The 24,384-nt window shown below is 47.7% G+C and overlaps 2 protein-coding genes across 3 annotated transcripts in view; one reads left to right on the forward strand and one right to left on the reverse strand.

The window, feature by feature from the left end:
• Positions 1-10,087, forward strand: part of PPFIBP2 (PPFIA binding protein 2) — a 168,469-nt gene extending 158,382 nt beyond the window's left edge. The window contains exon 28 of the mRNA XM_059931025.1: positions 9,789-10,087. Coding sequence (XP_059787008.1) covers positions 9,789-9,866 — 78 coding nt within the window. The 3' untranslated portion in view covers positions 9,867-10,087. The remainder of the gene's footprint in view (positions 1-9,788) is intronic.
• LOC132370641 (NADH-cytochrome b5 reductase 2) lies at positions 2,050-24,384 on the reverse strand. 2 transcript variants are annotated; one of them, XM_059931041.1, is made up of 7 exons: positions 24,252-24,384; positions 7,528-7,671; positions 7,203-7,275; positions 4,584-4,690; positions 4,180-4,309; positions 3,069-3,168; positions 2,050-2,137 (listed from the first exon to the last, which is right to left on the reverse strand). In XM_059931041.1, the coding sequence occupies exons 1-6, from the start codon at positions 24,270-24,272 to the stop codon at positions 3,134-3,136; spliced, it is 510 nt and encodes a 169-aa protein (XP_059787024.1). In that variant the 5' UTR covers positions 24,273-24,384; the 3' UTR covers positions 2,050-2,137; positions 3,069-3,133. The 2 variants fall into 2 exon arrangements, with proteins under 2 accessions (XP_059787024.1, XP_059787023.1); XM_059931040.1 differs by lacking the exons at positions 2,050-2,137; positions 3,069-3,168 and having other exon boundaries at positions 3,904-4,309.

Raw genomic sequence — 24,384 nt, forward strand, 5'->3', positions numbered from 1 at the left:
AGTAATGGAAACAAAAGAAAAAATAAATGGGATCTAATTAAACCTGAAAGCTTTTGCACAGCAAAGGAAACCATAAACAAAGTAAAAAGACAACCTACAGAATGGGAGAAAATATTTGCAAATGATGCAACTGACAGGACTTAATTTCCAAAATATACAAGCAGCTCATACAGCTCAATATCAAAAAAAAAAAAAAAAAAATCAAAAAAATGGGCAGAAGACCTAAACAGACATTTCTCCAAAGAAGACATACAAAAGGCCAACAGGCCCATGAAAAGATGCTCAACATCACTAATTATTAGAGAAATGCAAATCACAACTACAATGAGGTACCACCTCACACTGGTCAGAATGGCCATCATCAAAAAATCTACAAATAATAAATGCTGGAGAGGGTGTAGAGAAAAGGGAACCCTCCTACACTGTTGCTCAGAATGTAAATTGCTGCAGCCACTATGGAGAAGTGTATGGAGGTTCCTCAAAAAACTAAAAATAGGGTTGCCATATGTTCCCGCAATCCCACTCCTGGTCATATATTGGAGAAAACTCTAATTCAAAAGGATACATGCACCCCAGTGTTCATAGCACTATTTACACAAGGCAAACATGGAAGCAATCTAAATGTCCATCAAGAGATGAATGGAATATTACTCAGCCATAAAAAATGATGAAATAATGCCATTTGCAGCAACATACTAAATGAAGTAAGAGAAAGAGAAATATCATATATCACTTATACGTGCATTCTAGAAAAATGATATAAATGAACTTATTCACAAAACAGAAATAGACTCACAGACATAGAAAGCAAACTTACGGTTACCAAAGGGGAAAGGGAAGGAAGGGATAAATTTGGAATTTGGGATTAACAGATACACACCACTATATATAAAATAGCAAAGATCTACCGTATAGCATAGGGAGCTATATGCGATATCCTGTAAAAACCTATAATGGAAAAGAATCTGACAAAGAATATATATATATATATATATATATATACACACACACACACACACAACTGAATCACTTTGCTGTACACCTGAAACATAAATTAAGAGCAGAAGTAATAAAAAAAATCAAGAGCAGAAGTGGTTTTATCCACTCACAGATAACAAAGCAACAGCATGTCATCCTGACCACAAACAACAGATGGTGATAGTGAACACTTATACCCTTTGCAATAAATATGAAGAATTTAAGGAATAGCCTCAGGAACCTAATTTTGTTTGCAAGTTCAGAAGCTTCTGTACTAACCACCCCTACCTGACCACATCAGAATTGGGCCTGGCATTTAGAGGATCCTTAACAAAGAAGCACCCCTTACCTCCATTTGTGGTGTAAAGTGCAGGGAGTCCAGGATTCTTGGAGCCCACCTTGACTATTGCCCTGACGTGTATTTTTAACACCATTTCCATTTCAATGGTCTCCTACAAGAGAAGAAAGAGTGCACATGGAGGGTGCCTGAGCCCTCTGATAGGTGTGACCTTAAAAACAACACTCTAGAAAGGGGTTCAAGAGAAATTAGGAGTTGACACGAGCCCCCTTGGATTCTCCTGGAGTTCTGCCCCAGTATTTTTGACCATTGTGACCCCCCCAAGGACACAAGATGCCAATTCACACATGGGGCAGGCCAAGGCCTTCTACCTGTCTAGCAGGTCCCCCACAGAGCCACACTCAATGGCTATCTGCTTTGCACTGAATTTTATTTCACTAAACTATGGAAAAAGATACTGAATGGAATTACTTCAAGCCTCTTCAAGCAATGAGGCCTCAGAAGCTACTTTATCTTCAGTCTCCTGAGCCTTTTTCTTAGCCCCACACCAAAAGAGAGGAAGGAGCGCCAGCGTACGCAAGGATGCATTACGAGGGACTTTGAACACTTCCCAGTATAACACGGTGAAGCTGAGCTCACTGTGAAACATGAACGGGACCAGGCAAATTTGCTAAGAGCAAGGGAGGCATTAGTAGGTGAAAATCATGTCCTTGTTGTAACCCAGTTTCTCCAAGTTAGGGTGCGTGGCTCTCTGGATCAGGGGTGGTGGGCCACACGCCGGGATGAACGAGAACCTCCCAGGAGGAGGGAGATGCTCCTTGATCGTGTCCTCAGTAATGAAGCCTGAGCTGTACTTCCAGCCTGAGATTAAGCAGAAAAAAGCTGTTACGGGGGCCAGGTTGCGTCCCTGACCCCAGGCCCCCTGCCCGCCTGCCCGCCCTCCCTCACGCCAGGGAGAGGGACACAAGGCTACTCGCCAAGGCTTAGACGTCTGCACTACTGCTCTCCACAGAAAGCTGGGAGTAGAGGACATTGGGGGCCCAGGGAGCCCTTTTCAGTATTTATCCCAGACCCCAGGCTCACTGCTGGGGCTCTGAGTCCCTGGCTGGTGTCTGCCTGCTGTAAGCACTGGCGCGGGTGAACGCCACCGTGAGACAGATGCACCCGGGTGCAGCGTGAATCGAGGCAGGGAGCAGGAGCTGTGCCGGGCAGAGGGCACTGTGGTTGTTTGGGGACTGGCTCGTTTGGGTGGCGCCCTCTGCTGGGCAGTGAGCTGTATGACGAGGCAGGCACAGCTCAGCGCTGGGTGGGAGAGGCAGCCTGCGGCGTGAGGGCCCTGTGGGGTGCGGCGTGCGCGGTGGCGGCCTGGTGGCCGGGGCCGGCTGGGGCTCAGCTTATGAGGACTACTGTCCTAGGTGAGGTGCGCGGTGCGGGGTGGAAGGGTCAGTGGCCGTACGGGAGGCAGTGTGAGTGATGGCTCCGTGGGATGCCGTGTGGGATGCCGTGTGGAGTGGGTGTTCAGGGTGGTCCGGGGCCTCAGGGTGCCCCCTGACGTTCAGAGTAGTGCGTGGAGTGCTGCTGAGATATCGGACACCGACCCTCTACTGCCCTTACAAGCAGGTCATCCCAAATCCTCTCTCCCTCAAATTCCTGCATTTCCCAAGTAGAGACATAGTCCAAGGCCTCAGCCACCCAGCCCAGAACCAACCCACCAACCAACCAACCCAGGGACTGGCCACTAACTGGGTCAAGGGTTGGAGCTGACCCACGGTGGGGACAACGGGGACCGTACCAACAGGAGGCCTGTCCAGGGTGTACCACAGGTTGAACTGCTTTGGGTGAGTTCTGGCAACTTCTTCAAGCTCCTTGCTCACCAAGATCTCCTCCTCTGTCTAGAAAAGAAGCAACGTGAGCCTCACCCCTCCAGGGCGTCCTGCTTGTTCCCCAGACTCAGCACACAGGTCAGCACGGTCCTGCCCCAGCCACCCCACTCTAGCTTGAGGGCTCCCTGCAGCCTCTGGGCCAGAGTTCTGCTGAGGCTCCGACACAACAAACGCCCTCTTGTGGAGGGAGGCGTTGGGTGACTGCCCTCCAGCTGGAAGGCTGTGTCTGAACACTGGGGGTCCCAGCCCAGCTCCTGCATCCACTCTGAGCGCCAGGCAAGGCAAACCGGACTGGCCCAGGATCTCCTGCAGGGAATGATATATGACACGATATATATAATCTACGGCACTGGAGAGCTACAGCAGAGGAAGATAGAGGCTGTAGCCTCCGCTGGGGAAAGTGCACAAAGCCAAAAGATCTGCTGCAGGCTCAGAGATGCTGCACACAAGACCTGGACCTTAAAACTCGTCACGATCCTTGTCCCAACAATTCCACTTCTGGGATTCTGTTTAACAAAACAATCTAAGCCTAGGCACAATTATTCATCACTGTATCATTTATAACTGTGAAAACAAAACAACCTGAATGGAGGAGAAGATTTAGTAATGATGGTGCGACTTGATATAGACTGATGAAAATATTTATCAAGAGTTTTAATGAGAAGAAAATGCCTGTGTAGTAATGTTGAGTAAAAAAAACTAAAAATGAAAAACAATATATATATAATTGTGAATATATAGCATGTATAGAGCAAACAAAAAAAGAAGTAAATTATTTATATGCTTCTGTATTTTCTGAAATTTCCACTAAGGGCTGGAGATACAGTGATGAGGAAACACCAAATCACTCCCTTACCTTCATGAAGCTTATAATCTCATAAAGTGGGTGTGTGAATGAATGTATGAAGACTTCAAGGACAAGTCCATGTGACTCAAATCTGAGGAGCTTTCTAGAACAATGGAACAACCATAGGCATCTTCTTCCTCCTAGCTGGAGGCCCAGTGTGAACCCCCCAGTACCTGACCCATGATAGAACAGGCGCCCGGATGGCCCTTGAAAAAGGATGGTGTCCCCAGTTTTCATGTTCTCCAAGTACTGAGTCATCTTCCCCCCTTCTGGATGATTAGGGTGTACATTTTTGAAGTAGATCTGAAAAATAAGGCAGCACGGTTTTCACACCTTCAGCCCCGAGGCCACAGCCACACACAACTCAAGAATACATTTGCTACCAGAAACCATGAGGAGCAAATCCTCTGCACTCACGGTTGCTCTAAGCAACACCTGAAGACTTCACTAGGTCAACAGCTTCACTGTTAAATGACACCGCTGGGAAGCGCTGTCCAGGGCACGTGCCCCTTCTCCACCCACCACCCTGAACAAGCTTGTGACGGTGAGGCAGCTGGACATGGCGGGCATCATTTACCTTCATAATTAAGTCCACAAAGCCTAGATCCTCATCACTGGACACAGGCGTGTAAGCCCTGATCACCAAAACACCATCAATTCTGGCCAAGAGATTAACATAGTTACCTACAGAAAAGGCACCAAATGTTAAGACTGAGCAGGGCCAGCCTAAACAGGACCAAGGATTTCTCTAAAGGACTGAGCTTTGGTGGCGGAGGGAGTGCATAGTGCGACAGGGTGCATGAGAGGAGGGCCAAGCAGGGAAGGAGCCCAAGTCCAGGATGCCTAGATCCTAGGCCTGCCCTTATCACTCCATGTGCCACCCTGGACAGGTCACTTCACCCCATATACCTGCCCTGACTCCAGCACAGTGTAGCTGTGAGCTTCACACACAGGAAACCTACTGTCGGTGCATGCTCACTGTGTCAAAGTACTCTGTGGAGCAGGAAGAGCTAATTAAAGTTGGAGGCTGAGTGTTAAAAATTACAGAAATGTGTTTCCTTTTAAAAGCAAAATATGTTGCCTTCATAAAGTCATTTCTTCCTAAACTGTATGTGTCACTGGGGTCTATGAATGAATGACAGCTCCCTCATCTGTATCCTGTTGCCCGGCATGGAGCAGGCCTGGGCTCACAGGTGTGCAGGGCTCCAGGATTGAGACATCCATGGACCATGAGTTCCAGCAGGAGCACTGTGTCTCCCTGGCCCATGGCTCTGCTGAAGGGCGGCAGTGAAGCTCTGAACCATGTTAATTCTGCACCCCCAGGGTAGACATGAACAGACCAGGGTGGCCATGACTACATGATCCAGCGTCACATGAGGGGCTAGGCCGCTCAGATTTCTGTTGGATCCAACATGGGAGACTTCAGTGACTAAGGCAATTAGTGGTGAGGGCAGAAGCTGCAATCAAGAGATGCCAAGAGACAAAGGCAAGAGGAAGTTCTGAGCCAGAGTATCTGAAGGGGTAGAAGCTGTGTGTGCACAGGACAGAGAGAGAGCATATGCAGACAGAAGCAGAGACCCAGGGAGAAGGAGGAGGAGAAGGGTAGGAGGAAGGGAAGGAGGAAAAGGAGGAGGGGGCACTGCAGGGGCAAAAACCAGTCTCTGAGGGGCCCTGAAGCCTGAGGTGCAAACGCTCTGGGTTAAGAAAGCACAGGCTTAGGATGGATAAACAACAAGGTCCTACTGTATAGCACAGGGAACTATACTGAATATCCTGTGATAAACCATAATGGGAAAGAATATGAAAAAGAACATATATACGTATAACTGTGTCACTTTGCTGTACAGCATAAATTAACACAACATTGTAAATCAACTGTACTTCCATAAAATTAAAAAAAAGAAAGGACAGGCTCAATGACTCTGGCTATGCCCTGGCTGGGAACCAGGGATACCCAGGAATAAACACCTGTGGCAGCTTCCTGCTGAGAACTCATCTGATACTGGAAACCTTAGAAAGACTCTTTCAGATGCAGCCAACCTGGGCCTGGTCTGGCAGCAACCTCAGAGAAAACGGGGCTGCCCGGCTGGTCCCGCAGACCGCATCTCTAACCAGCTTCATTTCAGCAGAGCTGGCAAGCATGAGCAACCTCCGAGCCTTCACAGCAGACTCTCCCAGAAGCCTCTAAATTACCTTGTGCACTAACTGTGCACTGCCCACACCAGGGCTGAGGAGAGAGTGGGTCATGACAGTTTCTAAGAAATTCTGTTTCTCAGAGGTTTTATTCTTTAGCCTTCTTGCCAATAGGGCTGGTCTCACAAGGCAGGCAGAGGGCTGGAAGGCAGGCTGACACCCAGCTCTCACGGATGAAGAGGGAGAGAGGAAGCAGCAAGGAGGCTCAGGGGCCAGGCTGGCTGCCTAGTGGGTAATTTCATCACCTGAAGAGGCGACGTCAAGCTTCTGTCCCACGCACCCAGGCCAAGTAGGCTGTGGATGAGGACCTCCACCAGGAAGGCAAGCAGCACAGAGTTTCAGGCTGTGGGCCTAGCAGAGCGCGAAGACTGACTCAGCCATCTGCTGGTGGTACAGGTTAGAAATGGGACGACTCGGAACTCTAGGACTGCTAGGGCTCATATCCACAACGGCTCCCTCCTTTCGTGCATGAGTCTGAGGCCCCTGCTGAGATTCCACGTACTGGAGGGGAAGGGCACCAACCCCCTCCTGCCTCTCCAAACCTTCTGGGCCTTTCTCTTGACAGTAGGGGAACATCAATTCCTCCCATCCATCCTAAGTGCACAGCACTTTACAGTTTCTGAATTTTCACATCCATCAGTCACTTAATTCTCACAACAATGCAAGTAGCAGACAGGACTGGGAAACCCCATTTCATAGACAGTCTCAGAGAGGTTGAGGGATTTGCTTAAGATTGCCCAGCAAGGAGCTGGCAATGGGATCTTAGACCTTCTGACTCTAGACTCAGTTCTTTTCAATGCTCATTAAGATATCGCTTTTGTGTCAGCCCCAATGGAACGATGAGAAAGGGAATGGACTGTCCCTAAGCCTATCTCCCTACCTTTTTGAGCTTATGTGGCTCAGGAAAGGTAGCAGGGCAACCTCTACACCTCAGCCGAGTTTCTGATAGGAGCAGAGTGCCCGCAAGGCCCAGGTCCTGCTGATGACACCAAACTCCACTCACCTACAGGAAGCCCGAAGGCATGGTCCGGCGAGGGCAGTCCAAAGCGGAACCTCCGAGTGTTGTAGCTGATTTGCTAATAAAACAGAAAACAGAGGCAGGCTCTGTCAGCTTTCTGGAAGCTTTGCTGGGCAGCTCAGATGCCTGGGAAAGGAGCTCCCAGCACACATACACAGACAGTGGCAGTGGGGAGCAAACTAGAGGCCATGGGATGCCCATCCCACTGCCCTGGCCTCCCCAGCCGACACATTCCCCACCGCTTTGTCTTCCTCTCCCATCACCCCCCCATCCTGCCCCTGACAGCAGAGGGGGAGGGCTGACCCATCACCTCTTTCTCAATCAAGGGCAGCAGGAACTTGGCTTCAGGGTGCTCTAAGGTGATAGGACGTCTCTTCTTTACGTTCTTGTTCTTCAGGGCCAACAGGAGCACAGTGATCCCAACAACAGTGATGGCGAGGAATAGGGACGTGTCCTACCAAACACAATGTGAGCAGGGCACCCCAGGTCCTGCCTGCCCTGGGCAAGACAGCTCTCAGGCACAGCGGCACCTGCTCCACACCAGAGGCATGTATGAAGCCGGACTGTGCCTGAAAGAAACTAGGCAGAGGTAAAGGTACTAAACTAGAAGGCAGGCTCAGCCTACGGTGGACCTGGAGGCTGGGAGGGGCCAGCTACAGATCAGACAAGGCGGGATGCTTTAAACTCCCAGTCCGATGGCTCAGGAGTGCTAATGTCACCAGGCCTTTCCTGCCCATCTGCCTCTATCCCGGCTACAGCCAAGGGTGCAAGCCCTGGCAGTCCCCTCCTTGAGGTGGAAGGGGTGAGGATGCTGCTTCTAGTACACAATTTGGAATGAAAGCCCCAACCCCCAGGGACAGAGCTAGGGAGTGGGGATTAGCTGCTGAGCTAAGAGGGATGGGGCTTGCCTCCTCCACTCCCCTCTTCCAGGTCTGGCTAGGGCAGGGGTAGGGGTGGGGTGAGTACCTCTGTTGCCAGAGCTGCTCCAGGTCTTTGCTCAAAACCCACCAACGCCCACCGTTAGCAGGAGTGAACATAAATTTTTAACTTGAAGGGTTCAGGGATAAGAAAAGGAAGCTATACACACACACAAAAGAAAAAAAAAAAAAAAAACAGATGGAACCAGCTGGGACCAATAGGGCAATGAATCTGACCTCCAACAGACCCTGAGTCTCATCTTACTACATTAGCATATTAAATGACACACCTATTGGTGGCCAGGACCTGACATTAAGGACCAAAAAAGGATAAAAAGGGGGTGGCACCCCAGTCCCTCAGAAAAAGCCCTGCCCCTTCCCCGTAGACTATTGCATGTGCCTCCACATAGTTCGCCTCACTCGTCCTCCCTTTGTCTTTACTCTTTAAAGTGAAACCCCTCTCACCAGCTGGGTGAGAATTTGATCTGTGAACTTAGTTCCCACTTCTCCATCCTTTGGCCACTGAATAAAGACTGTGCTGGGTCAATCTCAGCTTGGGTTTTGTTATTCGCCTACTTGAACCCAAACAGAAAAAAAACCCTCCCTTACCAAGGCAGAGAGCCTCTACTGGGCTAGGGCTGGAGCAGGGTCCATCGACTTAATTCGGTAACAAATTTTGGCGTCCAATGGGGGGCCCATTCCGTCTGGTAACTCAGGGCTTACTCGCCAACAAGGCAAGTTAAATAACTGGGCAGTTTGCCCCAATTCTGAATCCCTGGGCCAGTGAAGGCTAATAAACTAAGCCTGAGATCAAAAAGCAGCCAAGAATCAAGTGGGGTGCTCCCCAGGTTAAGACCCCCCCCCAACCCCGGCACGTCTCCAAGGATACTTGCTACAGATTGGTGTAGTGTCCAGGCGATGCCCAACACAGGGGGCGCTGACCCCACTTCGGTCAATAAGGCCAATGGTGGTTGTAGGGGTTGGCTAATTAAGGGAAAGGATCCTGGCCACCTGGTTGGAGCCAGACCTCTGCCGAGAAGACTGTACTGGACGGTTGGTTGTCTGAATTGAGCCAATGCTCTGATAACAAGGGAGGCGAGATTGCACAATTGGTTGCCTGAATGGACTGGATGGGAAGCCCTCCAGGCCACCACATGGTAAGAACATCTTTGTTTTGTGTGTGTGACGTAAGTCCTAGTCTCTGTTCTTGATAAGGGTGAAACTTCAATCTCTGTTCTATGTGGTCTTGTTTGCCCTGATGTTCTTGGAAATACTTGCCACAACTGTGGGCATAGGTCGAGCACTTAAAGGCCACTAGGGCGCTCTCCACTGGAAGACTCCTGTGAAAGGATAAGTCGGTCACGGACCAGGGTAGATGAGCACTAGGTATCCTGCCGGCTGGAAGCAAATGTCCATGTAAGTTGGCACACTGTAAAACACTCGCAGCCCTGACCCCTGCAGCACTCCTGACTCTAGGATATAGTCAAAAATCCAAGAGCACATCTTCTGTATTGGTTCGTCTTGCCCTAACTTGCCATCCCGGGGCAGGGTATATGGCTCTGTTGGGTAGGTCTCTCCCCATTACCCTCAATCACAGATCCCTAGGAATCCTTCCTCTGAGACATAAACCCTTTAAAAATCTTATTTTTGCCAGATTTCCGGAAAATCACCGTCTGGCCAGAGAAGGAAGAAGAGGACACCCAAATCATCCAAAGTCCTTGGGTCCTTGTAGCTGAGAGTATAGAGAACTGGACACATTCCAAATGGGCATTCGGCCTCCCTGCTAGATTGCCTGTAACCAAGCAGGGTCAAGCCCTTTTTGAACAAGTCTCCTTGACTGCCAGAGAGGCTCTCCGAGCAATTTATCTGATTAGAGAACACTTATTTCCCATTCCTCCTTTACCCTATCTCCGAGGACTGCTTGCTGAAAGCACTCACGTACATTGGGTATCTCCTACAGTCCCACAGTAGGCCTGGAAACGTCTACTTGCTAACTTAGAGGGGATTTTATAACTAGGGCCCTCTGAGACAGCATCTCCCCTTCCAGCCCCTGTGAAGGCTGGTTCAGATTTCAGTTACAGTGCCTAGACAACTTGGCGTGGGCCAGATCCTGTGGGATCGGTGTTGCTACCAACCCTAAGAAGAGGCCACTGGGAAGCTGGAAACAGACCAGAAATAAGGACTCCCTACTATGGGTAACCAAGCCTCTGTCCTGGTGAAATTGCTGCTAGGGTGCATTCTCCACAACTGGAAATTCTTCGAGTACTGGCTACTACCAAAGAGACAGCTTATTTTCTTTTGCAACACCATGTAGCCCCAATATAAACTGGCAGATGGAGAAAGTTGGCCAACTAATGGCTCACTAAATTATAATACTATTTTTCAATTGGATCTCTATTGCCAGTATTTAAAAAAATGAGATGAGATCCCCATGTACAATGTTTTATGGCACTTAGCCAAAACAAGGGCCTCCATAAAAAATGCAAGGCTTGTTCAAATCTCATTCTCTCTCGGTTTTCCTCCCTCGGGAACTAGTCCAATGCACGCCCACAGAGTTCAGTACCAGAACTCTGAATCAATAAGCTATTCCCCCTTTGGGAGGTCCCCAATGGAGAGGTGGGGGCTGACCACCATGTATGTACCCCTCTCTTTCTCAGATCTATACAGCTAGAAGGATCAATCCCAGGGTTTATAGGAAGACCCCCGAGGGAGTCCTTAATTTAGTCTGGGAAATATTCCACTCTCATTTCCCCACTTGGGTGGATGTCCAAACCCTCCTAAAATATCTTATTCTCTGGGGAAGAAAAGGCACTGATTATAACTAATGCAAGGGAGAAAGTGGATAAGACCAATCAAAATTATGCAGGGCACAGCTTGGAGCCCCAGTCATTCCCAACACGGACCCTGGGTGGGATCATCAAGAGGAAAACAGTTGGCAGAACCTCACACATTTCAGGGATTTGATTCTTAAGGGCTTAGTCAGCGGGGAAGAAACCCATAAATTGAACTAGGGTACTGGGAGTCATCCAGGGACCGGAGGAAAATCCCTCAGCCTTCTTTGAGTGCCTAAGGGAGTGTCTCCAAGTGTATGCAAATATAATCTGAAGCCATTGGAAGGGCAGGCCATTCTTAAGTCCCAGAGCGCCCCAGACATTGTGAGAAAATTACAAAAGTTGGGGAGAGGGCCCACCATGCCCACTTCCCGGCTGGTGGAATCAGCACTTCGGGTGTTCAACAACCGGGATCTGGAGGCAAATGCAAAGGAAGATAAACCTCCCAGGAATGACTGCCCCCCAAGGGACCCTGTGACATTGATGAGTCGCCCTGCGTTTCGAAGACCATGCCCACCGTGGAGAGAAGGGCTTAAAACCAATCAGTGTGCAAACTGCATGGAGGAGGGTCACTGGAAGGGAGAATGCCCCAAATGTCTCGGAAGGAAACTAGGTGGACCACTGTGTCCTGGCCCAACCTCACTGGTTGCACACATAAAAAAAGAAGAGAACTGAAGGGGCCTAGGTGCTCCTTAGAGCACCCTGGAAATTACCCCTGAGGAGCCTCAGCTGACCCTGACCATAGCGGGTAAAAAGGTTGACTTTTTAGTTGACACAGGGGCAACCTTCTTGGTCTTGAACACTTGACAAGGCAAAATGACCAAAGATAAATGTAAGATCATGGGAGTGGAAGGGAAGCCACAGGAGTGCAATTTTATAGAGCCCCTTGAGTGCGCTTTGGAAGGAAAAATGTTATCTCACTCTTTCTTATATAGCCCGGAATGCCCAATTCCTCTAATAGAAAGAGACTTACTATATAAATTGGGAGCTACAACTTATCTCAGAGACAAAAACCTTATCATTGAAATACCCAAGACCACCTTCCATTCTGTAGCCCTAGTGCTACTGCCCTCTGCCAATAATAATGGCCCAATTAACCTTGAGGGGATTAACCCCTCAGTATGGGCCCACGACAGAGCCCATACTGTTGGCAGAGCCAGGAGGGCACCACCAGTCATAGTCAAGCTGTGACCCAACTACAATCACCCAAGTAAAAAGCAATACCCCTTAAACCAAAGAAGCCCTAGTGGGCATTAAGCCTGTAATAGAAAGCTACTCAAACAAGGGCTTCTTAGATCCTGTCAGTCCCCTTGCAACACTCCTATTCTTCCGGTAAAAAAAACCAAATGGGAAATATCGGCTAGTTCAGGACCTCCAAGCAGTAAATGAAGCTACGGAGGAAATTCACTCCTGGTGCCCAACCCGTACACATTACTCTCTACCCCAAACCCTGAGAGGATCTGGAATTCAGTGTTAGACTTAAAAGATGCCTTCTTTTGTGTGTCCTTAGCCCCAGAATCTCAATAGATTTTTGTATTTGAATGGCAGGATCCCTACAGCTCTAGAAAACAATCATTGTGCTGGAAGGTTCTGCCCCAGGGATTTAAAAACTGCCCCACCCTTTTCATAAAGGTTTCTGCTAAAGATCTTAGTGATCTTGAGTTAGAACAGCGAACTATACTTAAATATGTGGACGACATTCTAATCGCCAGCTCCACCAAAGAGCTTTCTGACCATAACACAGTTAGCACCTTATATCATCTGGCTGAGAGAGGATATAAAGTTTCAAAGCAAAAAGCCCAGATCTCCCTCCAGTGGGTAGAATACTTGGGATTTATAATAGAAAAGGGGCACATGTTGCAGCAAAAATAGAAATGAGATTTTTCTGATAAACAAGGAAAATAAGCAACAATGAACAGGCTGGGGAAACAGCATAAACAGGCCTGAAAGAGTTAAGCAATCTTGGTTATCCTTTAGCTGTTACTACAAACAAACACTTGTAGCTAGACTTGTCCTTCACAAAGCTAAACAAAGCTAATTACTCTCTGATTCCATATGAATTGTACCCTGCACCTGGCATTTACTCTCTGCATCCTCTGGTAGCAAATCACCCCTTGTAGCTGTTTACATTTCAGAAAGAAGGTCGCAGGCCGATAACCCAGAGATGAATGGACCCAATTACCAGGCTGCCTGATAGCAGCAGTGACTGTTTTAAAATATTGCAAGAAGAAGAAGAATGCAAGACCTTCACCACTTTGTTCCTTATCACTTATCCTGGACTGCAAGTTCCACCTATAAGACCCCCTGCAATTCCCCAAGACACGGGGGGCACAGTTCTTGAGGTGCTAGCCTACTGTGTCTTCCCTTCTTCCTGGCAGAAAAATAAAGCCATCTCTCTCTTCCTCCAAAATCTCTGCCTCTGTATTTCTGTTCGGCATTGGTGCACAGGAAAGCTGAAATTTCGGCAACACATAGGGCACTCACTATCTAAGGAGAAGAAGGAATTGGCTTGCCAGATGGCACCCTCTAGTATGAGAAAACAGCTCTGGGGGTTCCTAGGGATGGTCGGGTTCTGCTGTATATAGATCGCCAACTTTGGCTTAGGTGCTAAGCCTTTGTATGAACAATTAAAGGGAAGGACCCTGAACCTTTTGAGTGGACCCCCAATTGTGACCGGGCATTCCTGGAACTGAAAAACCACCTCATAAGAGCCCCCGCATTAGCCTTACCCAACCTGAGCTGTCCCCTCCATCTATATATACGAGAGAGGAGAAACTGCCCTGGGGGTGTTCACACAAAAACTGGGACCTCTGACTCAGGTTGTAATCTATTTTTCTAAACAATTGGACCAAACCCCTAAAGGATGGCACCTATGCTTACAGGCTGTAGCTACTACTTCTCAGCTTCTCAAAGAAGCTAACAACTTAACTTTTGGACAGCCCCTGACTATCTAGACCAGCGGTCCCCAACTTTTTTGGCACCAGGGACGGGTTTCATGGAAGACAATTTTTCCACAGACCGTGGGGTGGGGGGGGGGGATGGTTTCAGGATGTTTCAAGTGCATTACATTTATTGTGCACTTCATTTCTATTATTATTACATTGTAATATATAATGAAATAATTATACAACTCACCGTAACGCAGAATCAGTGGGAGCCCTGAGCCTGTTTTCCTGCAACTACATGGTCCCATCTGGGGTGATGGGAGACAGTGCCATCCGCAGCGTGTTGCTTATGTCCAGTCTACTCGGTAATCTCGTTTTGGTTGCTGTCACTGCAGAAAACCCTGCTTCACAAAGACAGGATGTTGGAAATGCAGGCAGGCTTTTCAGTGCTTTTGTGGCAATCTCAGAATATTCCGCCTTGACTTTCATCCAAAACGTATGGAGATTTGAAGTTGTCTCAAACATACTTTTAAGGGCACCGTCATTTGCGATCTCAAGCAGTTGATTCTCTTCTAGCTCGGACAAAGTCGATTCACCTGGCTTATTTACAGATGGGTTGCGGATCCATTCCTTCCCAGTTCAGGGGTCTTTTGTGGTTGGGAAGTAATGCTCAAACTCTTTTGAAAGCTGAGATAGGTGATCATGCACCAGCTGGGAGAAAGAAGGCCCTGGCTTAGTCTCTTTCAAAATATCTGTTAATGTTTGAAACATGTCAAAAATCCCAATGTTCACTCGTCACCCCCATAATTCCAGTTTGACTTTGAATGCAGCCACTTTATCTGTCAACTTGAACACAGTTGTCATTCTCCCCTGAAATGACAGATTGAGTTCACTGAGCAGGTTGAATATGTCACACAAGTAAGCAAGTTTTGCGACCCATTCTGTGGCACTGAAATGTGCTGCCGGTGGTGACTGTTTTTCTAAAAGAAATCTCTGGAGTGGCTCTCTTAACTCAAAAACTCTGGCCAGTGATCTACCTTTAGAAAGCCGTATCACTTCTGTGTATAAGAGAAGACGTGTGTGCTCTGCGTCCATCTCCTCACAGAGCTGTGCAATCAGACGTTGAGTTAAGGGTATGTACTTTAATGTGGGTGATAATTTTAATCACATCCTGCAAAACGTTGTTAAGTTCAGGTGACATTTTTCGGCTAGCCAGCATTTCTCTATGGATGACACAGTGTGTAGACTCACATTCAGAAGTGACCTCTTTGACCCGAGTAGTGAGACCAGAAAGCTGTCCGGTCATGGCAGCTGCTCCATCCGTGCATATACCGACACAAAATGACCAATTCAGTTTTCCTGATTTGTACTCATTCAAAGACTTGAATAGTTCTGCAGCTGTGGTATTGGTTGGCAACAAAAGTGCACACAACATATCCTCATGCACATCCTCCTGAAAAATATATCGCACAAAAACAAGCATTGTTGCCTTGCTGTCAACATCGGTAGATTTGTCAACCTGGATTACATACATGGTGACTCATTAATCCTCTCTAACAATTGTGCCTCAATATCCTCTGCTATTTCATCAATTCATCTAGTTATGGTGCTAGTGAAAGAGGAACACGTGCCACCATTTGAACTGCAGCCTCTACTAAAAGTTCACAACAAATGTCCTTAGCAGCAGGCAGGATCAACTCTTCACCGATAGTAAAGGGCTTCTTAGGTGTATAAATGCTGTTAGCCACTAAGAATGATGGTCTCAGTGCAGACACATTTGATGAAGTGGTGGCCTTCAATAATTGCTTCTGTTCTTTGTGTTCACATTTTTTTCTTTTGAAAAACTCCAAATGCTTGTCTTTCCATGCAGGGTGCTTGGTCTCCATGTGGTGAAGCAGTTTTGGAGGTTTCATGGCTTCGTTGGATGGCCAGTCGCCACATATTATACAAAGGGGTCTTGGAGAATGTGAATCACCTGCTGCAATGAACCCGTAATTTAAGTAGAACTCTTGGTATTTTCTTTTAAATGCAGCTGTCTTTTTGTTGGCAGTCTTAGAGTGCTATCTCATTATTGGGTCTTTCCCCCTTTTCAAAGAAGTTTTCCAGCAACATTTGTTCTTTACTCATTATGGCTACTGTTAGCTTGTGGGCTTACCAAAACTGTGACTGAGACAGTGTGGGAAAGAGGCGCAGACAGAAGTGGTAAATAAAATAATGGGCAGGCCACGTGCAGACTAAATTAAGTGTCGCATTCTGACTTAAAGCCTGCCACCAGATGCAGCTTAATTGTCACTTGACACTCACTGATAGGGTTTTTTTTTTTTTTTAAGTATTTGTTTATTTATTTATGGCTGCGTTGGGTCTTCGTTTCTGTGCGAGGGCTTTCTCTAGTTGTGGCAAGCGGGGGCCACTCTTCATCGTGGTGCGTGGGCCTCTCACTATCACGGCCTCTCTTGTTGCAGAGCACAGGCTTCAGACGCGCAGGCTCAGCAATTGTGGCTCAAGGGCCCAGCTGCTCCATGGCATGTGGGATCTTCCCAGACCGGGGCTCGAACCCGTGTCCCCTGCATTGGCAGGCAGACTCTCAACCACTGCGCCACCAGGGAAGCCCCACTGATAGGGTTTTGATATGAGTCTGCAAGCAAATAATTATTATGGTCTCTGTGCAGTCAAACCTCTCCGCTAATGATAATCTGTATTTGCAGCTGCTCCCCAGCACTAGCATCACTGCCTCAGCTCCACCTCAGATCATCCGGCATTAGATTCTCGTAAGGAGCGTGCAACCTAGATCCCTCGCATGCGCAGTTCACAGTAGGGTTTGCACTCCTATGAGAATCTAATGCTGCCCCTGATCTGACAGGAGGTGGAGCTCAGGCAGTAATGCGAGCGATGGGGAGCGGCTGTAAATACAGATGAAGCTTTGCTCGTGCACCTGTCGCTCACCTCCTGCTGTGTGGCCCGATTCCGGTCCATGGCCTGGGGGTTAGGGACCCCTGATCTAGACCTCCCATTGCCTCCGAGCCCTCATTAAGGAAAGCGGGGGCAGGTATCCCCTACTTCTGAGGCAGGGGATAGATGGGCCCCAGGCTGAGCAGCTGAAATTTGTCTCCTGAGGACAGACACTTCAAGATAAAGACAATGGCAGGAGCAGAGAGGTGCTAAGCCCTGCTTGGGTAAAAAGATAAGGAGGTTACATACTTCTCGTTCTTGAGGTCAAGAAGACCTCCCAAACTACACATGAGCAGAAATGATCCTCAGGGGTCAGGGAAGGGAAGGGATGCTAACCCATAATATGTCCTGCCAACCTCCCAGAAACCCTCACACTGGAATCCATCTTGGCTAAAAGATGTGAGCACGCATGGGGGAGAGCCTGAGTCAGATCAGATATGGGAACGAAGCAAGATGACTGGCCAGAGGAAAACAAAGACCCATAAAACTGATGCTATATAAGCAATTTAAGACACCCCCAAAGCGTGACTCTCTCTCTCTGAACCCACCCGTGTGTCCTTTTCACATGTACTCTGCTTCTAATAAATGCTTTACCCACTTCACTACCTTCCGTCTCTCTGCTAAATTCTTTTTTTAAATTATTTTTTAATGTTTATTTATTTTTTATTAGTCATCCATTTTATACACATCAATGTATACATGTCAGTCCCAATCTCCCAATTCATCACACCACAACCCCCACCCCCCGCCGCTTTCCCCCCTTGGTGTCCATACATTTCTTCTCTACTTCTGTGTCTCAATTTCTGCTCTGTAAACAGATTCATCTGTACCATTTTCTAGGTTCCACATATATGCATTAATATACGATATTTGTTTTTCTCTTTCTGACTTACTTCACTCTGTATGACAGTCTCTAGATGCATCCACGTCTCCACAAATGACCCAATTTCGTTCCTTTTTATGGCTGAGTAATATTCCATTGTATATATGTACCACCACTTCTTTATCCATTCATCTGTTGATGGGCATTTAGGTTGCTTCCATGTCCTGGCTATTGTAAATAGTGCTGCAATGAACATTGGGGTGCATGTGTCTTTTTGAATTATGGTTTCCTCTGGGTATATGCCCAGTAGTGGGATTGCTGGGTCATATGGTAATTCTATTTTTAGTTCTTTAAGGAACCTCCATACTGTTCTCCCTAGTGGCTGTATCAATTTACATTCCCACCAACAGTGCAAGAGGGTTCCCTTTTCTCCACACCCTCTCCAGCATTTGTTGTTTGTAGATTTTCTGATGATGCCCATTCTGACTGGTGTGAGGTGATACCTCATTGTAGTTTTGATTTGCATTTCTCTAATAATTAGTGATGTTGAGCAGCTTTTCATGTGCTTCTTGGCCATCTGTATGTCTTCTTTGGAGAAATGTCGATTTAGGTCTTCTGCCCATTTTTGGATTGGGTTGTTTGTTTTTTTTAATATTGAGCTGCATGAGCTGTTTATATATTTTGGAGATTAATCCTTTGTCCGATGATTCATTTGCAAATATTTTCTCCCATTCTGGGGGTTGTCTTTTCGTCTTGTTTATGGTTTCCTTTGCTGTGCAAAAGCTTTGAAGTTTCATTAGGTCCCATTTGTTTATATGTTTTTATTTCCATTTCTCTAGGAGGTGGATCAAAAAAGATCTTGCTGTGATTTATGTCAAAGAGTGTTCTCCCTATGTTTTCCTCTAAGAGTTTTATAGTGCCCGGTCTTACATTTTGGTCTCTAATCCATTTTGAGTTTATTTTTGTGTATGGTGTTAGGGAGTGTTCTAATTTCATTCTTTTACATGTAGCTGTCCAGTTTTCCCAGCACCACTTATTGAAGAGACTGTCTTTTTCTCCATTGTATATCCTTGCCCCCTTTGTCATAGACTAGTTGACCATAGGTGCGTGGGTTTATCTCTGGGCTTTCTATCTTGTTCCATTGATCTATATTTCTGTTTTTGTGCCAGTACCATATTGTCTTGATTACATCTCTGCTAAATTCTTTTTTCAAAGAAGACAAGGACCGAGGTCCCATTTCAGGCCTGATGGCCCTCGTGGTCTAGTGGCTAGGATTTGGAGCTTTCACTGTTGCAACCCAGGTTCAATCCCCAGTTGGGGAACTAAGATCCCACTTCAAGCCACCGCACTCCACACCCCCCACTCGCCAACACCCATCAAACCCTCCAAGTCCAAGCCATGCTTCTAGACAACCCATCTGTGACTCTGAGGCTCTGTAATGTCCTTAACCTTGCCTCCTTGCTACCTCAGACAGGTCCAAAATTAACTCATCATTGTGAGGAAGTTCGGGAACAGGTTTAATGCAGCAAGCCTGACTTAAAGATCTCCCCTAGACAGAATGCAGAATTGGAATGGTTCACTGCTGGGAGCAGCTTTATGAAAGATGGAAAATGAAAGGCAGGATATGCTGTAGTTTCCATCACTGAAGTGGTAGAAGCTAAAGCCTTACCCTCTGGCTGCTCTGTTCAAAGGGCTGAATTAATTGCCCTAATCACAGCACTAGAACTGGGAAAAGGGAAAGTTGTCAATATCAACACTGACTCTAAATATGCCTATTCAATCCTATGCACCCATGGGGCCATGACACCCATGGGGCCACCTGAAAGGAGAAGGGAATCCTGACCTCAGGAAATAAACAAATAAAAAGGGGGCGGGGCGGATTATACAGATGCTGAAGGCTATACTCCTATAGCAGTTATTCACTGTAAAGACCATCAAAAGAGAGAAGCAGAAATAATAAAAGGAAATAACAGGGCAGATATGGCAGCTAAACAAGCAACAGAGGGTGGGGACAGACCTCAAATGGCACTGCTATCAGCTCCCCAGACCCTAACTCCTACACTCCCATATCCACTCCAGAAGAAAGAGAAAAGGCTTTGAGATGGCGCTATTTTAAAAGCCCAGAATAACTAGGATGGATGGCTAATGATCATGGGCAGCTGCTCTTCCTGTCAGCTATTGTACTCCAAGCCGTCTGGGAAGCTTACCAGAGCACACATTATGGGCAGGAGACACTATATCAATGGCTCATCAAATCCATGACTACTCCTGAAACAGGTGGTTGAAGCTTGCCCTATCTACCTCCAGAATAACCCCAACACTCACCCCCACAGGTCAAGGGAGTGACCCCCACCTAGTATAGATGCACATATCCAGGTCAGAACTGGCAAAGTGAATTTACAGTAAAGCCCTGGGCACAAGGAAATTTTAGGTATTTGTTGGGTCTGACTGACACCTTCTCCGGCTGGATGGAGGCATTTCCCACCCCAACACAGACCACCTTGGAGGTCTCTAAGGCCCTGCTCAAGGAACCGATCCCTCAGTTTGGGCTCCCTAAATCCACTCAAAGTGACAATGAGCCCACCTTTATTTCTCAAACTACTAAAGGAGTCTCAAGAGCCCTAGGAATTAAATAGAGTTTGCACTCTGCTTTGGAGACCACAATCCTCAGGGAAAGCAGAAAGAAGAAATCAAACTCTCAAAAGAAATTTTGCCGAATTATGTCAAGAGACTCATCAACCCTGGATCTCCCTTCTCCCCAGAGCACTTCTAAGAATGCGAACAGCCTCTAAAGGAAAGCTCAGATTAGGTCCATATGAGATAATGTATGGGAGGCCCATTCCTGAAGGAGCCAGCTACAAGGCCAACCTTAGGGATATGGACTGACTGAAATATGCCGTACAGACAGGGAAAATAATCAAGGTTTACACGCTGACGGGAATCAGGAATTGCCATCCCCTTCTGACATGATTTTACATCCTTTGTTCCCTCGGGGTTGGGTTTATTTGAAAACCTAGATGGCTAGGAATCCACAAGATCAGTTAGACCCCAAGAGGATAGGACCTTATCTAGTAATCTTGACTACTCTATCTGCCTTAAAATTACAGGGCGTTACTCCATGGGCCAACCATATCAGAGTGAAGACAGCCTGAGGAAGAAGTTACTGAGCCACACACTCAATACACCTGTGAACGTGTCAAAGACCTTAAGTTACTTTTCAAAAGGACAAACTTACCAATAAATAAGTAATGTGATGGATAGGCTCAGTAGCTGGCCTTTTCATTGCTATTGCCTTACTTGGCTTCTGCTGTTTTGCCAAAACCCTCCCTCTGGCAAACATCTCCTCTGTCCATTCTGGATATAGGCATACTAATATTGGAAGCAGGATGAATGGCTATTGTTGTTTATTCTTCTCAACTCTCTCTGTCCTATCTCTTACAACTGTCCATGCAAAATGGGAATTCAATGCAATAGTAAATCTCTCAAGAATTATAGTCCTTGGACAAAATCTATCCCCACCCCCACCCTCAAAGTGACACCTATGGATTAAAGGTACAGTAAGTCCCCTACATACAAACCTTCAAGTTGTAAACTTTCAAAGATGTGAACGTGCATCTGGTTCCAGCAAGGAACCAGAACCTGTGCCATCAACGTCGGGCGTGAGTGAAATTGCAGCTTGCCCTCCATCTCCTATTGCTGATTATCCTTCAGCTCTACCATCTCCCACCTCCTCTCCCTCTTCCATTCAGTAACTCTTCTTGCCTGTTCACTCGATGCCAGCCCCTGTATGCCAGCTGTTGTACTGTACTACTGTACTTTTCAAGGTACTATAAGATTAAAAATGTTTTTATTTTTTGTGTTTGTTTTTTATGTATTAGTTGTGTGAAAAGTATTATAAACCTCTTACAGTACAGTACTATATAGCCGATTGTGTTAGTTGGATACCTAGGCTAACTTTGTTGGACTTACGAACAAATTGTACTTACGAACGCACTCTCGGAACTGAATTCATTCATATGTAGGGGACTTACTGTATTACATTTTACCCCTAAGAATGACAACCTCACTCTCACCTTGGCTAACTGTTCTGCTAAACCTATCCCTCTTGAAGTTCATATCCCATCCCTAACTCTGCTTTCCTGCTTGGATCTCACCCCTTCCATTAACATTTCTAATGAACACAAAGCACTCACTCTGAAGAGCCATCTTGCTGCCGCTGCTCCTATCAAACGCCCCTACCAAAGGGAGGAACTTACAATAACACCCTGGGGCTGCTCTGGACTCCAATCAATTCTTCTTCCATTACCCCACAATTTAAGTGGCCCAGGATTGACTCCTACAGAAATCTCACCCATTGGTGCCCTCTGGACTGATTTGATGGATACACACAAGGACCAGGTGGGAGATGTATTTATTGGGGAGGAAAAATGCCAGTTGTCTGGCATTTAGTATATGGCCCTCCTAAGGCCAGGGGAAAAGCCAATAGCCAAGACTCCCCCAGTAACCCCCTCTATGCAGGTGGGCCTCTCTCCCCATACTGCAAAGGCACCCCCTCTTGGGCTATCCCTCTTGGGCTATCCACTTACAGAGGTGGTTTAACTCAGAAGTGCGTAAGGCATGGGCTCCCCCTGCGTATCTGTTCCTTCGTGGCCTGCGAATAAACCAACTGCCCCATCAGAACAACCCCAACTCCTCCTTCCCTTCTCTGAGATGGGCTCTAGCCTATGAGTGTTCAGATAATGCCCAGTTTTTGGGACAAAGCACGCTAGGCCAGCTAAGTTCTCGGAACCTAGGCATAACCATTCATAACGTCACCTAGTCCTGAGATAAAAGGGCAATAGGACTCATTCTGGTAGGAGGAGGGATTGCTCTCAGACTGGGGGGAGGGTGTCACATACCATGAAATTACTTTACAAAAATCTCATGTGGGCCCTTGAGTACTTGTCTAAAAATCCGGGGAATGCCTTACAAGGACTCCGTACTTCTCTGGACTCACTAGTACATGTTGTTCTCGATAACAGGCTAGCTCTTGACTATCTCCTGGCTGAGCAAGGAGGCATATGCACAGTTATTAACAAAACCTGCTGCATGTATGTCAGTAACTCTGGCCAGATTGAGGTAAACATAAAAAAGATATATGAACAAGCTCAACGGTTATATAGATATAACACACGAGGTCCAGAGCCCAGCTCCATCTGGAATATGGTCAAACAGAGCCTCCCCAGCTGAACTTGATTTCTTCCATTTCTTGGCCTACTAATTGCTATTATCCTCCTGCTTATCTTCAGGCCTTGCCTCCTTAGCTGCCTTATCAACTTTGTTAGTAAACAGCTTGAAGCCATCAAACTTCTCATGATACTAACACAAGGGTACTTGCCACTGGGCCTGCAGCCTGGCCACAATCAGACTTATTTTAGGCTAGTCAGGGAACAGTTCTGCTCCTCTAATCCAGGGAAAAACTATGCTCAGGTTAAGCAGGAAGCAGCTTCAGAAGTCAGACCTTCCCCCTTCAAGAATGAGGAGCAGTAACAAGGAAAGGGGCGATTTTGTTGCCAGAGCTGCTGGAGATATTTGCTCAAAACCCATCAACCCCCCCACCTTTAGCAGGACTTCCTTGCTCAAAACCCATCAACCCCCCACCTTTAGCAGGAGTGAACATAAATCTTTAAGGTAAAGGGTGCAGAGATAAGAAAGGAAACTACACACAAAAAAAGAAAAACCCAGATAGAACCAGCTGGGACCAAGATGGCAATCAATCTGACCTCCAACAGACCCTGAGTCTCATTATACACTGATTTCATTACATTAACATACTAAATGACACACCTACCGGAGGCCAAGACCAGACATTAAAGACCAAAAAAGGATAAAAAGGGGATGGCACCCAGTCCCTCAGAAAAAGCCCTGCCCCTTCCCGGTAGGCTACTGCATGTGCCTCCACATAGTTCGCCTCACTCCTCCTCGCTTTGTTTTTACTCTCTAAAATTAAATCCCTCCCGCCAGGTGGGCGAGGAGTTGAACTGTGAACTTAGTTCCCACGTCCCCATTCTTCGGCCCCTGAATAAAGCTTGTGCCTTATACTCGCCTGCTCAAACCCAAATGGAAAAAGAGCTCTCCTGCCACCGGCTAGGGCCCGGGTAGGGTCCAAACGACGTAATTCGGTAGCACCTCTGAGTACTCCATTACCTTGGCGCCTCGGGACACACCAACACCTTGGGAAGCAGGGCAATGAGGCCTGGACACTCACCGGCCAGCGGCTCCGCAGGGCTCCCGCATCCGCCCCCCAGCCCGCCACCTCGCCTGCAAGGCGGGCCTGCTCAACTCCCCACGCCCGCCAGCCCGGAGCAGATCTGGGAAAGGTCCGCCCGGCCCTCTTCTCACGCCAGGCGCCAGCCCCCAGCCCGCACCAGACCTCCTCCGGCTCCGCCCGGCCCCGCGCCCACCCCGCCCCCCGCCCCTCGCGGGCCCGCCCCGGGCAGACACCGGCTCCCGGCCCTCTCCCCCGGCCTGCCCAGGTCCCCGGGCCCCGGCGGACTCCGCCCGGCTCCTGCCCGCCCCCTCGTCTCCTGCCCGCCCCCTCGTCTCCGGCTTCTTTCCGCCGGGCCGTCTAGCGGCCGCCGGGAACTCACCCGGACCCAGACGCCGAACATGTCGTCGAAGTGGCGCTGTTTAGGAGGCCAGGAAGACGCCGAGGACGGGGGCTAGGCCGGGAAACGCGCGCCCAGGACGCGCGGCACCTCCTCCGACCCTACCCCGAGGGCC

This window comes from Balaenoptera ricei, chromosome 8 (genome assembly GCF_028023285.1).
Source record: "Balaenoptera ricei isolate mBalRic1 chromosome 8, mBalRic1.hap2, whole genome shotgun sequence".
NCBI lineage: Eukaryota > Metazoa > Chordata > Mammalia > Artiodactyla > Balaenopteridae > Balaenoptera > Balaenoptera ricei.

Bases quoted from the DNA above. Each gene is read 5' to 3' on its own strand.
- LOC132370641 (XM_059931040.1), bottom strand. From the start codon at position 24,272: ATGTTCGGCGTCTGGGTCCGG. The intron at 7,672-24,251 runs GTGAGTTCCCGG...TGTGTTTGGTAG, and splicing joins TGTTCGGCGTCTGGGTCCGG to GACACGTCCCTATTCCTCGC. The intron at 4,691-7,202 runs GTGAGTGGAGTT...CCTTTTCTGTAG, and splicing joins TGCCTTCGGGCTTCCTGTAG to GTAACTATGTTAATCTCTTG.